General features: G+C 43.1%; 1 protein-coding gene across 2 annotated transcripts in view; it reads left to right on the top strand.

Annotated features, from left to right (window-relative positions):
- RPTOR (regulatory associated protein of MTOR complex 1) overlaps nt 1-12,530 on the top strand; it is a 318,946-nt gene that overhangs the window by 79,422 nt on the left and 226,994 nt on the right. For both annotated transcript variants that reach the window (XM_061144572.1, XM_061144571.1), the window contains exon 3: nt 2,017-2,099. In XM_061144572.1, the coding sequence (XP_061000555.1) occupies nt 2,017-2,099 (83 nt within the window). The remainder of the gene's footprint in view (nt 1-2,016; nt 2,100-12,530) is intronic.

Raw genomic sequence — 12,530 nt, 5'->3', positions numbered from 1 at the left:
CATCTAGTTTTCCTTCCTTCTATTTATCCACCTACCCACCCAGCCACCTACTCACTCACTAACCTTTCATTCATTAAGTAGCAACCTGTGAAGGCATTAGAAGAGAAGTGTTTTGTTCAGATAGAACTACAATTTTAAATTTACTTCACCCCATGTCAGATTGATAAAATTGTCAGCAGTATCCACCTGGGATTTTGTTTTTGTTTACTTAAGTTGTTTATTTTAGTAAATGTCATATTAAATGCACCATTTCAGTTGTCCTCATCCTTTCCCTCTCTTCCCCTTCCCCCTCCCATTCCCTGTCATATTATTGGGAGGAAACCATAAACTAATTGACCACAGGGACTCCTGTGGTTTGGATGTGACAGCCTCACTTTGTTGATCGTAGCCTGATGGACTACTGTAGTTGTCCCTGCTCTTCCCTCAGGTGGCCGTATTTTGATCCAAGACCGGGGGAAGAAGAGTGGGTGCTGCTATCGGGCTGCTACTGCTGATGAGGGCCATTGGTGAGGTGCATGGAGAAGCATGGTGCGGCTCTCCCCAGCTCCCACACACTTTTGACATGCCCTTCCTGGGAGCAGCCAAGGGAGGAAGCCGGCAGGTGGGGGCCGGGGCTTTCCAGAGGCTGAAGTCTGAGGACAAGGTGTAGGTTTCATCCTTCCCCCACCGTGGGCCTTTGGAACTCCCTCCCTCCGTTTGTCTTTGTCCTGATTCTTTAGAGATGTGGCTAAGAGCTGCCCCTGATCAGTGTGACTCCTGGACAGGCCTTTATCTGTTTACAGAGGAAGCCATTTCTGTTCTCTTAGCCACAGATTAGCTGTGGCCAGAGTGCTGACCACAAGGTCACTGTGTGGAAGTGAGGGTACAGGAGTTAGAGGCTTTCAGACCATCTCTGGCAGTTACTCTGTTGGTCTTCACACACAGGACATGAGCATCTATTTGATGGCTTCTATTTGTTGAAACTGTTTTCTGCTTCCTTTTGCATTCTTACACAGTTTTGTTATTGTTGTTCAATCACTAAGTCTGAACTCTTTGTTGACCCTATGGATGCAGCACACCAGGCCTCCCTGTCCTTCACTCTCTCTCTCTTCACTCACTCACTCTTCACTCACTCTTTGCTTAGATTGTCCATTGAGTCAGTGATATTACCTAACCATCTAATCCTGTGCCATCTCCTCCTTTGTCCTTCAAGCTTTCCCAGCACCAGGGTCTTTTCCAGTGAGTCATCTCTTCGCATCAGGTGGCCAGAGTATTGGAACTTCAGAATCAGTCCTTCCAATGAATATTCAGGATTAATTTCCTTTAGGACTGACTGGTTTGATCTTCTTGCAGTCCAAGAGACTCAAGGTCTTTTCTAGCACCACAATTTGAAAGCATCAATTCTTCAGCTCTCAGCCTTCTTTATGGTCCAACTCTCACATCTGTACATGACTAGTGGAAAAACCATGGCTTTGACTAGGTGGACCTTTGTTGGCAAGTATATCTCTGCTTTTTAACACACTGCCTAGGTTTGTCATTGCTTTCCTTCCAAGGAGGAAGCGTCTTTTAATTTCATGACTGCAGTCATTGTCCTCAGTCATGAGCCCAAGAAAATAATCTGTCACTGCTTGTACCTTTCCCCCTTCTATATGCCATGAAGTGATGGGACTGGATACCATGATCTTAGTTTTTTGAATGTTGAGTTTTAAGCTGGCTATTTTTACGTTCCTCTTTCACCCTCATCTAGAGAACCATAGGTGCTAAAATGACAAACATGGATGAAAGGAAACAATCACGGGACCAGTGATGTTAATAAAACCAGTTTTCCCTAGGAAAGTTGTGAGTTTCTTAGCCTCCCAAGGAGGCTTAGTAGTTCTTTAAGTCAGGCTAAACACAGGTAAACCTCAGGCTCTGTTGTGTTGTCTTTAGTCAAAGGTGACTTTGAAGTGAATTGTCTAAGAGGAAACTCTGAAAGAGATGTTTAGCAAGGAGGAAATGAACAAATAAAAAACTTTCTCCTTCTCATTGCTCTCCCAGATCCTCTGTCGATGGGTCCTCAGAAAGCTCTGGAAACCATTGGTGCAAATTTACAGAAGCAGTATGAGAACTGGCAGCCAAGGGTAAGCTCTTTATTTGCTCTTCTTTTACTTTCTTACAGAGAAATCTAGTTTCTTGCTCTTAAACAGTCTTTGAATCCAGATTCTGACCTCGTACAATCCAGTGATTGGACACCCCCTATGGCAGGCCTGCCTCCCTCTTCTGTCTGTTGATGTGCTCCATAGAATCATAAGGAAGCACATGCCCTAGTGTGAGTCATTGATTGGATGGTCTAATTTTTATTTTGCCTAAGCTTTCCCATGAAATGTTTAGGAAAAAAGTATTTTTCGTGTTACTCTCAGGTCGTGGTTTTTATTTTGCACAGGAAGTGTATTTTCAGTAATATTCTGTAACCTCAACTAGTTACAGCTATTTCTCCCATCTTCAATTTTCAAATAGTCGAGGAAAAAAGCAGTCAATGTTCAAAAGATGACACCTATTATATGCTTTGTCTTTGAATCAAAAGGTAAGGTTCTTTTTAAGGAGACAGTTACCAATTACTGGGTCTTTTGTTGCCTATATCTTAAACTTTTTTTCAAAAAAGAAATGTGGCATAGAATATAACTGTGTCAAATTGCCTTTAAGATCTGAAGTTATTTGTAAACCCAAAGACCTATTTTCTTTAGTCTTTCTCATTAACTAGTTTGAGGATTTAATAATTCTAATAGAAAATTAGAAATCTGGAGTATTTATGGAGGTTCCTTTCCATACAGCTTTGTGTGATGCTGGTTCTGGAATTTTCTCCAGGACGGAATGGGATGGGGGGTGGGGTTTGAGTGAGTGGGGCCGCCATCGTGCCTCCTGTGGGCTTTTGCCTCTGCTTTTAGGGTCATGAGCCTAAGGGGAGCCAATGTCTCAGAGAACCAGTGAACATTTGCCTGCTTAGTGTTTTTGTTTGCGGATCATTTATCCATGTGATCTGGAATTCAGGAATTCCTCATGGATTATTTACATTCCTAGAGATGAGAATAGCCAGGAATGAATATATTCCTGCCTGTGATAGTACCCTTGGTAATTTCTGCTTTTGCTCATGGTGTCAGGTGACTAGTGTCATGAAACATCTCTGTGCCTCAGGTGTGTCCTTGTGCTTTGCATTTCTAACTTGTCAAGTCAGTAATAATGGACTCTTGTTCTTTTTCTTTTTAAATTTATTTTTGGTTGTGCTGGATCTTCATTTCTGCATGCAGGCTTTCTCTTGTGTCAGCCGGGGCTAGTCTCTAGTTACAGTGTGTGGGCCTCTCATTGCTGTGGCTTCTCTTGTTGTGGAGCACAGGCTCTAGGCTTGCAGGCTTCAGAAGTTTTGGACTTAGTGGTTGCAGCTCCAGGACTCTAGAGCACTAATGCTCAATAGTTGTGGTGCATGGGCTTAGTTGCTCCGTGGCATGTGGGATCTTCTCAGATCAGGGATTGAACCCAGGTCTCCTGCTTTGGCAGGTGGATTCTTTACCACTGAGCCACCAGGGAAACCTCTTGGATTCTTGTTCTTTAGAACAAGAATTTAGAATTCTTAGTAGAGAGTTTCATCTATGTCTAAAGGCTTTGCTTTTTCCTCCCTCAGATTTGTTACTCTTGATGGCTTATACAAAAGTTCAATAGCATTTTTCTTTAGAGTACAGTGTATTTGGGGCTTCGATAAGGACCAGTAAGATTTAGATGGTGTGGTCCTTTAAAAATAGTTGAGATGCCTGGGTGTTATCAGTAGAAAATAGCTTCCTTGAGGACTTTGAAAGTACTCCAGGCTAGACAGGCACTTAGGGGTGAGTGCTTTCAGAGGCACAGACACACCTTATGGTCCATATGGGACAACGTACACAGGTGACACTGGAAGATGTGATGCTCCTGGCAGATGGAAGGTTGAGAACCAGCATGACTAAAAATGTAAAAGAATGCCTTCTGACCTTCCTCTGGGTTTGACTTTCTGTTTTTCTCTTTGCTAGACACATTTAAGAAAGAACATTACCAGATCAATTCAGATCTACTGATTGTATTCTTCATAGGAAGGGTCTCTGCTGGTTTAGTTCTTTCTTCCTTTAAAAGAATTGTTACATAGAAGATACAATCTTTCAGAATGCATGTTTAATATATCAAGGCATTTTATGTTTATTCCATCTGGTGTGATTTACAATTTTTTTTTTTCATGTGCTAAGAGTTGATTTACTGTTAGCTTTATTATTAGTTTAGCTTGGTAGGTATCAGCAGGTTCATGCTAGCTAACAGTAAATGGAATCTTCTAAAGTAGGATCATTATTATTTTTAATCTAAATTTTTGTCTGTGAGCAAAGCTCTTCCATGCTATCTGGAAGAGGCATTAGCATGTAAGGCAGGCAGCATTTATATAGAGAGAAATGATTGCAGAGCCAAAAATAATGGTGTGGAATCACACATAGGACTGAGAAATTACCTTCCCAGGACACAGGTGGCCAGCAGTGGTACAAAGGGGTGTAGTCCTCTGGAAGGATGGTCTGAGAAAATTTGTTAAAGTCAATGGGGTTTCAAGATCTCCAAAGTAACTTTGTGAAGGAGAGATGGTTCAGAGGGCTGGTGAGGGAGAATGTTTCCAGATTATTGGAAGTCTTGGCAAAGGTGCCAATATACTAGTGTAGTGGGATTCCATCTGGGTTGGTTTATAGAGTAGAGTTGGAATAAAGTATCAGCTGTAGCCTAGTAAGAAGCAGTTCATGCAACAGGATGGTATCTTTTTGCCTGCATTCAGGAAGCAGAACCACAACAATGAATACTTAATGTTTTCTTTTTTGAATGCCAAGACCATTACATTCATTTTTAAGTACTATAAAATGTTTGCAGTGTTTCTGCTACAAACAGTTAGTTAGTGGGACTTGTGTATTTCAGAGACAAGCCTAAGGTAAGGGTGCAGCCAGATACCTGACTGGCTGACTGGTGTGGGTCATGGGGCTGTGCCGCATGCACTGGGCAGTGATGGTACATGTCCTAATGCAAGTGCACCCATCTCTCCCCTGCACGCCTTCACGTGGGTTTACAGGAGGGAAGGAGGCCTGGCATCCGATGGGGTGGTTCTCAGAGTGTGGTGGCAGCCTTATGCTGCCTCACAGAGTTTGCGCAAAACATAAGGCAGTCACCAAGCTCAGATGTTTACATCTGGGTGCCTGGTTCCTAACTATAAATCAGGGTCCTTTGAAACATTGCAGAGCGAAACACACACCACTTTATTGCACTCTACAGTGCTCTCGAGTTTTCTGCAGTAATAAAGAGAGGTTGATTGCATCTGCAATAAAACAATGGGAACGTTATTAAATTTCTAGACCTTTGATGTCGATACCCATAGATCTGGTTTTCTCTCTCTCTCTGTATCCTGTACTGGAAGACTCACAAAGGTTGGGCCACTGGAAATAAGGTCATCTTCATTAGTGTTTGTGGTAATCCTCTCAGGCCTCCACATTGCCGTGGATGGGAACAGGCTGGGGGATCCTGCCGTCTTCCTCCCTTCTAGGCAGTGCAGAGAATAAACTACTGGAAACCTGTTAGCATCATCAGAGTGGTAGCTTGATGAGTTGATTTCCTTTCTGGTGTTAAAATGCTTCTAGTTTTTCCTCCTAGTAGAAAACGTGTACTTTTCTAGCTTTGATTGTTCAAGATTAAACATTTTGATAAAGGTGATTTGGGGTCAAGAAGGAGTTTAGAGAAACCTTGATGATGATGTTTTTGTCTGAAGCTTCCAGACTATCTGGCCCAGATTTCCTTGCCAGGCCGATTGAGCCCTTTTCTAAATAATTTATCAGTTTGCCACAGGTGAAATATTTCTTCTGATTAAATTTAAGACTTTGCCTTATTACCTTGTAGGTACATAAATTTGTGTTTCTGCGGGAGCTTGAAGGAAAAATGCCAACTGTTGTTTCAGCTGAAAATCCTGCAGTTAAATAAACCTCACTCAGTTCATCATAAGTCTCAACTGAAAGTTTTATTAGGAGATGGATCAGGAGATTATAAAGCTGAGCGTCTAGGGTGAAGAATTTATCTTTTTAAGACTTACTAACAAATTGGGGGTTCTGGCAGTTTAGTACAAGGTGTGATTTTTGCACTAGGGCCAGGGAAAAATGGCAAACAAAGGGTCCTGTCGCTCTCCTGTTCTTTCCCTAAAGAGTTTCCAAGCCACCATCAGCACCTTTCCTTGGGCTGAAATGCTGTTTTCCTGGGTGGCTTGAAAACAAATGTAATGGGAATAGTCATAACTTCCTAAGGTAAGTGAAGGCATTTAGCAAGACTTCCAGTGCCAGCAAGTGTCTGAAATGACCCCGACTTAACCCATTATGTCCTGTGTGCGTATCTATGAAAGGGGATGAAAAGTGCCCTGTGGCGCTTTGCTGTGATGCACCCTCCTCCAGCCAGGCCTTGGGGACTCGTGCAGCGGTTGTGGGGGTTCCAGGAAGCCAAGGTGCTCCACAACCTCAGTTAATCCTCTGGGGACTGTTCTTAGGTGCCACATACAGGACATTTGCTGCCTGGCATGTAGCAGAGGCTCAATTTCAGCCTTGCCTTCAGTTCATTGTGCCTCTCAAGTCTATCAAGTGGTCAAGGGATGAAAGTTGGAAAGTTGGTTTTGCTGTTAGAAAGACGCATTTTCAGAGTGTTTCCCGCCAGGCGGAGTATGTATAGGGGTAGGTGTCTGCCTGGAACAAAGTGACCCTCCACCACCTGCTCCATCATCAAAGCAGAGATAATTGTTGTGTTTTAAGTGACCATTGCCCTTTCCTTCAGTGTTGGTCACAGAGTTGCCTGCATCTTCTCAGAGCACGTGCAAATGAACTGCAGCCATGATTCTACCTTGTGGCGGAGGAGAGAGTTTGGAGGAAGAAGGGGAATGACAGGGCCAGTGGATAGTTTCGTTCATGTTTTGGGCATTTGTTGGCTTATCTTTTGGGTTTAGGCACAGCTGCTGTTTGCAGACCCTAACACTGTGCAGCAGTGTTTCCTGGTGGGGTTGTGGTTAAGGTGCTGGAGTTAGGCACCTTGATGGTTCCCGAAAATGAGGCTGACAGCTCAGCCTGCTCACCTCTGGGAGAAGGAATTCAGCTGCCAGGCATTTTGGGGATTGACCTTTGAACTGGTGAGTGTTAGGGAATGGACTGGGTTGGGCTTTGGAGCTCACTGCACTGCTGGGTGACTTGCCCCTGCTGGCCTCCTTCCTGGGGTGGTCCCAGGGCTTGTGGCCCACAGGCTGTGGTGCCTGCCCCATTGAGGGTGAGAGCAGGGGCAGAGCAGCAGGTATTGTTAATACAGACAACTGTCCTTACCTGCCCCCTTCAGTGCTGTGGAATGTGTTCTCTACTGGGATGCAGTAAAAAACCTCATGCAAGTGGGTTCTGCCTTTTCTTGGGATTTTCAGAGTCAATTAAAGAAACTCGCAGAAGAAAGTTTGGGCTGTTTCTCACCTGGGAGGTGCTCCGAAGAGATCTGTAGAATAGACCAAAGTGGGTTATTTCTTGTAGTGACTCTGCTTGGGGTCATGTTATGACCTGAGTCCCAAATTTGACATTGCAGTTCAGCCAGTGAAAATGGCCCTGTAAGGCAGATTGAGGGCCGCCCTAACGCCAGCGTCTCACTGTCACTCCCATTCTGCTGTACCCTAGGCCAGCCAGCTCTCCCTCTGCTTGCCTTCATTGGCCCTTTATTTTTCTTGGATCCCAAGGTTGTGCTTTATCCACCTTGTTTGTGTTTTTGTGACAAACTGCAAAGGACTCATAGCCAAAGGCAGAATTGCGGATAGATGGCTCACAGTTTACATAATTCAGTATCTGGTGTGAAGCACTTTGCATCCTATACTTATTAAATTTGCATGACAGTGTAGACAAAGACTTCTGGTGTTCTTGGGGTTAACTGTTGTGTTTTGACAATTTCACTTAAGTCCTTTCTGCCCCAAACATTAAGATTTGTACCTGTGACATTTTATTTATATTTTCCTTTGGTCTTGACAGTGTTCCCAGACTTCATCTTCACCCCTCTTTTCAGTCACTGCTCACCTGACAGCTTTTGCATGTACCGTGTTCAGTGTGAATTCTGATTTATGCTCATCAGCCGAATGCGTCATCTTTGGCCCTGCCCACACACCTCATGTCTTTCTCTGTTCCCAGAGGCCATGGGAGTGGAAACAGCCTCTGGATGTGGAGTTTAGGTTCTGCAAAGCCCACCGTATGTTCACCATGTGTAGCTGAAAAGAGTTGTCGAATTATATTCCAAACTCCCCCTACCAACTCCATCTCCCATTGCTTTTTCTAAGAGAGCTTACAGGCCTGGCCATCCCTCCACAAGCATTCACAGGTCTGACCTGGGCATTCTTTCAGAAACACAACAAACATTATAAAAGAAGAAGAAGGAAATTGTTTTGCAGCCATCTGGAGGATGAACTGCCTGTCATGAGACTAGAACTCTGGCTCTTTCTGGGGAGGGATGAGTTCATGGCCTGGTCACCAAGCAGAGAACCTGGGCTTGTTGAATTTTGGCTTTGCTACTTTCTAGAAATGTCACTTTGAGAAGTTGCTACTCAACTTTTAAGATTCCTAAATATGAAAGTGAAAGTCTCTCACTGCTGTCTAACTCTTTGCGACCCCATGGACTATATACAGTCACCTAAATGTGAAAGGAAGATTAATAGGGGAAGGAAGGGCCATAGTGCTGTGGGCAGATCCCTACCTTCCTTGAGAGTGGAGGCCCTTTGAGTGAAGTGTGTCCACCAGGTGCGCCCCGTATCTCCAGCTCCCCTCTCCTGCCTGGCCAGCTCCTTTCCCCACTCTCCACTATGAACTGACCTACTTGAAGGATCATATTTTCAGAGACAAACACGGCCTTAACTCTGTCCTTAACAAGCTACTCCCGGACGTCGTCTCTCATCTTCTTGTTCCTTTTAACAAGACAGTTATCTCTCTGTGTGTGACAGATTGCAAATGAAGACCAAATGCTGTCGGTTTGAGGACTAAAACCGCAGTTCGGCATTCACAAATTTCATGTGCAAGGCTGTTTCTGAGTTAACCTGGAGGCCTAGGATGCAGAGCCCTGTGTAAATAGCTCTGGAGGATGTGCGAGGATGGAAATAATGATGTCTGAGGAAGTGCTGGTTCTAAGTCAGAAAGTAGAAGATGTGGTGCTTTAAAGAATGGAATGTGAAATTTAGAGATGGCAGGGAGCCCACCGTATGCTCACCATGTGTAACCAAGAAGAGTTGTCAAATTATATTCCAGCCAAACAACACAGTGCTGACCAAGGGCAAAATGAGAATGGATTAGAGTGAAATGGCCACTCCTCTTATCTTGATTTCATTTTACAGGGTTAAACTGTATGTCACAGTGATATATGTGAGTTGGGGCTTTGCAAAGGCTTCTGAATAGCCCCTCTTAAATGTCAGGAAGTTACTTGTTAGTGTGATATACAGTAGATATTTATTTTTTAAATTAAGATAAAATTCACATAGCATAAAATTACAAATGGGATCATATAATATGTGGCCTTATGTGTCTGACTTCTTTCACTTATTTTGATGCTTTCTGGGTTCATCCATGTGGTTCATGTTGCTGTATGTATGTAATTCAGTCCTTTTTATAGGCGAATTACATTCCATTGGTTAGTTAGACCACATTTCGTTTATTCATCTATTGATGGACATTTGGGTTGTATTCACCTTTTTGGCTTTTGTGAATAATGCTGTGAACAGGATGTAAAGCACATGGCCCAACCAAGAGGGTCATATAGGACTTGTGTCAGTGTCAGCAAGGAAGTTTCTCTCTCTCTCTTTATTAAAAAAATATCTGTTTTATTTGGCTTTGCCAGGTCTTAGTTGTGGCATGCAAGATCTTTTAGTTTTGGCCTGTAAACTCTTAGTTGTGGTATGTGGGATCTAGTTCCCTGACTAGGTATCAAACCTGGTCCCCTGCATTGGGAATGTGGAGTCTTATCCACTGGACTACCAGAGAAGTCCCGGAAGTTTCTCTTTTAAAGATCTGAATGTAGGGTAGGTTCCTTGATGGATTCTTAGTTATGTTTTGTTTTGATTTTTAAAATTTTCAGCCAAATTTCAATAAAAATCAAGGAGAGAACCTAGATAATTGAGAAGAAATAGCTTAGTATTTGAGGAAATTTAGAGTCATCAAGGAGTGCTCTGCAAAACTTTGCAAATAAGTTGGAAAACCTATGTGAAAGGCATGATTTTCTAGGAAAATCAAATGTCCATAACTGACCTCAGAAAAGATAGAAACTCAAAATCGATCAGTCAATATAGAAGAAATAGAGAATGTTATCACAGAGGTCTTCTCCCACTTCTTCCTCCAAAAGATTTCAAACTTTGGAGGAACACAGAACTCTAAGGCTATTTGACTTCTATTATGAAAAGGTACTGAAATATGATAAATTTAATAAGCAAAGCACAAGAAGAAAATGTATTCAGCAGTCTTAGAAAATACATTTGTAACTTAGAGAAATTCAACTGTTTCTTCTCATCAAATTAATAGTGTAGGTGTGTGTGATGTGTGTGTACATGGAAGTGTTTGTGTGTGTGTATCAATTGATACATATGAGTATCAATACAAATGAGTAGATCGATTGGTCGGTCGGTCCCTTGATCACTTGATCCTGCCCATCCTTCCGTTGGTTCAAATGCCCTGGAGTGAACGTGATGGGAGATGAGCCTGTGGCTGCCTTAGTTTTTCTCCACCTCCACTTGCTTTGTGGCATCTTGCTCTGTTGATTACTTCTAGTCCCACCAACAGTTACACAGGTAATCCCCGAAATGATGCACAAAACGTTTGTCATGGCGCGTTTGGGGTAGATGCTGAAGAAGACTTTTACTTTTACCCTGAGTCCTTTATACCTTATCTTTAGAAATCATGACTCTGTGTGACTTTAATAATAGGCATCTGATTTAAAATAGCCGTTCTCCAAGTATCACTTAGTGTAGGAATGGGACTGTGTGAAGCAGAAGGACACATGTTACTGGCTTTGTGAAATCCGCAGGGTTGTGAAATCCATACGCAGTTCTTTCTGCCACTTTTGGCCTCTCTTATTTCTGTGAGAGAGAGTGTGTATGTGTGTGTGTGTGAGTGATGTGAGCAGCTAGAGAGGCTGTTGCCTGAGGCCTTACTTGAGCCCTTTACACCTTGGGGGCAGCCTTCATTTTCTTCACAGAGATTCGCTTAAGTCGATGGGGAGGGCTGGTCCCTCTGAGAGCTATACAGTGGGGAGTACTGCCCTGAGGGCAGCACCCCTAGGGCAGTGCAGTTTATGTAGTCACCTGAGGCAGTGTGTGTGTGTGGGAGGGGGCTGGTGCTAGGAGGTCTCTGCTCAGCAAACCTGTTCCCTTTGACTTTGTTTACCAACTCCATGCATCGAAATAGCTAAGCCTGTTAGGGGCATTTAACCTAAGACAACAACTGATGAGAAATTACATTGTTGTCTTAGTAGAAGGAAAGTGTTTTACTGAATATTCTAAGGGGGGAAAAAAGATAAGCATCTCAAAAAAGATAAACAAACACTGGTCATGGATAGCACCTTAAATGTTCATGTGAGGGATCCTGTTCAGTTCAGTTGCTCAGTTGCATCCGACTCTTTGCAACCTCATAGAATGCAGCACTCCAGGCTTCCCTGTCCATCGCCAACTCCCAGAGCTTGCTCAAACTCACATCCATTGATTTGGTGATGCCATCCAACCATCTCACCCTCTGTCATCCCCTTCATCTCCTGCCTTCAATCTTTCCCAGCATCAGAGTCTTTTCCAATGAGTCGGTTCTTCACATCAGGTGGCCAGAGTATTGGAGTTTCAGCTTCAGCATCAGTCCTTCCGATGAATATTCAGGACTGATTTCTTTTAGGATTGGCTGGTTTGATCTCCTTGCTGTCCAAGGGACTCTGAAGAGTCTTCTCCAATACCACAGTTCAAAAGCATCAATTCTTTGGCACGCAACTTTCTTTATAGTCCAACTCTCATATCCATACATGACTGCTGGAAAAACCATAGCTTTTTCTAAACAGACCTTTGTTGGCAAAAGTAATGTCTCTGGTTTTTAATATGCTGTCTAGGTTGGGATCCTGTAGGGGAAGATAATAGCCTGTCTTAAAGGGATTACTGCCCAAAGAATAAAGACAGGCTAATCATCCTAAAATCATTCTAAAATTAAGTGATACCTGTCCAAGTGGCCTAGGTGCTTTGAGGGTGTGTATATGCAGTGTAGATTCAGCTGGCTGTAGGTTACAGGTAGGTGAGGGGCCACTTTGGCTGACTGCAGTAGGTTCTTGGTATAGCTACTCAAATGAGAGGAAATGGTGATTTTACTTACAAGTTTAATATTTTCTTCAATGTGGAAAGTCATTGTTTTTAATACATAAAAAATAGGTAAGCGACCACCCAATTCAGTGATGAAGAGAATTGCAGATAATGGAAGTGAGCATTAGTTTACAGTCCTCTTTTCAGGAAGATGACCATCTAACTAGTGGTG

The sequence above is a fragment of the Dama dama genome, chromosome 5 (assembly GCF_033118175.1).
Source record: "Dama dama isolate Ldn47 chromosome 5, ASM3311817v1, whole genome shotgun sequence".
Lineage (NCBI taxonomy): Eukaryota > Metazoa > Chordata > Mammalia > Artiodactyla > Cervidae > Dama > Dama dama.
Note: the sequence above shows the minus strand (reverse complement) of the source record. Positions and strands in the feature narration are given on the sequence as shown.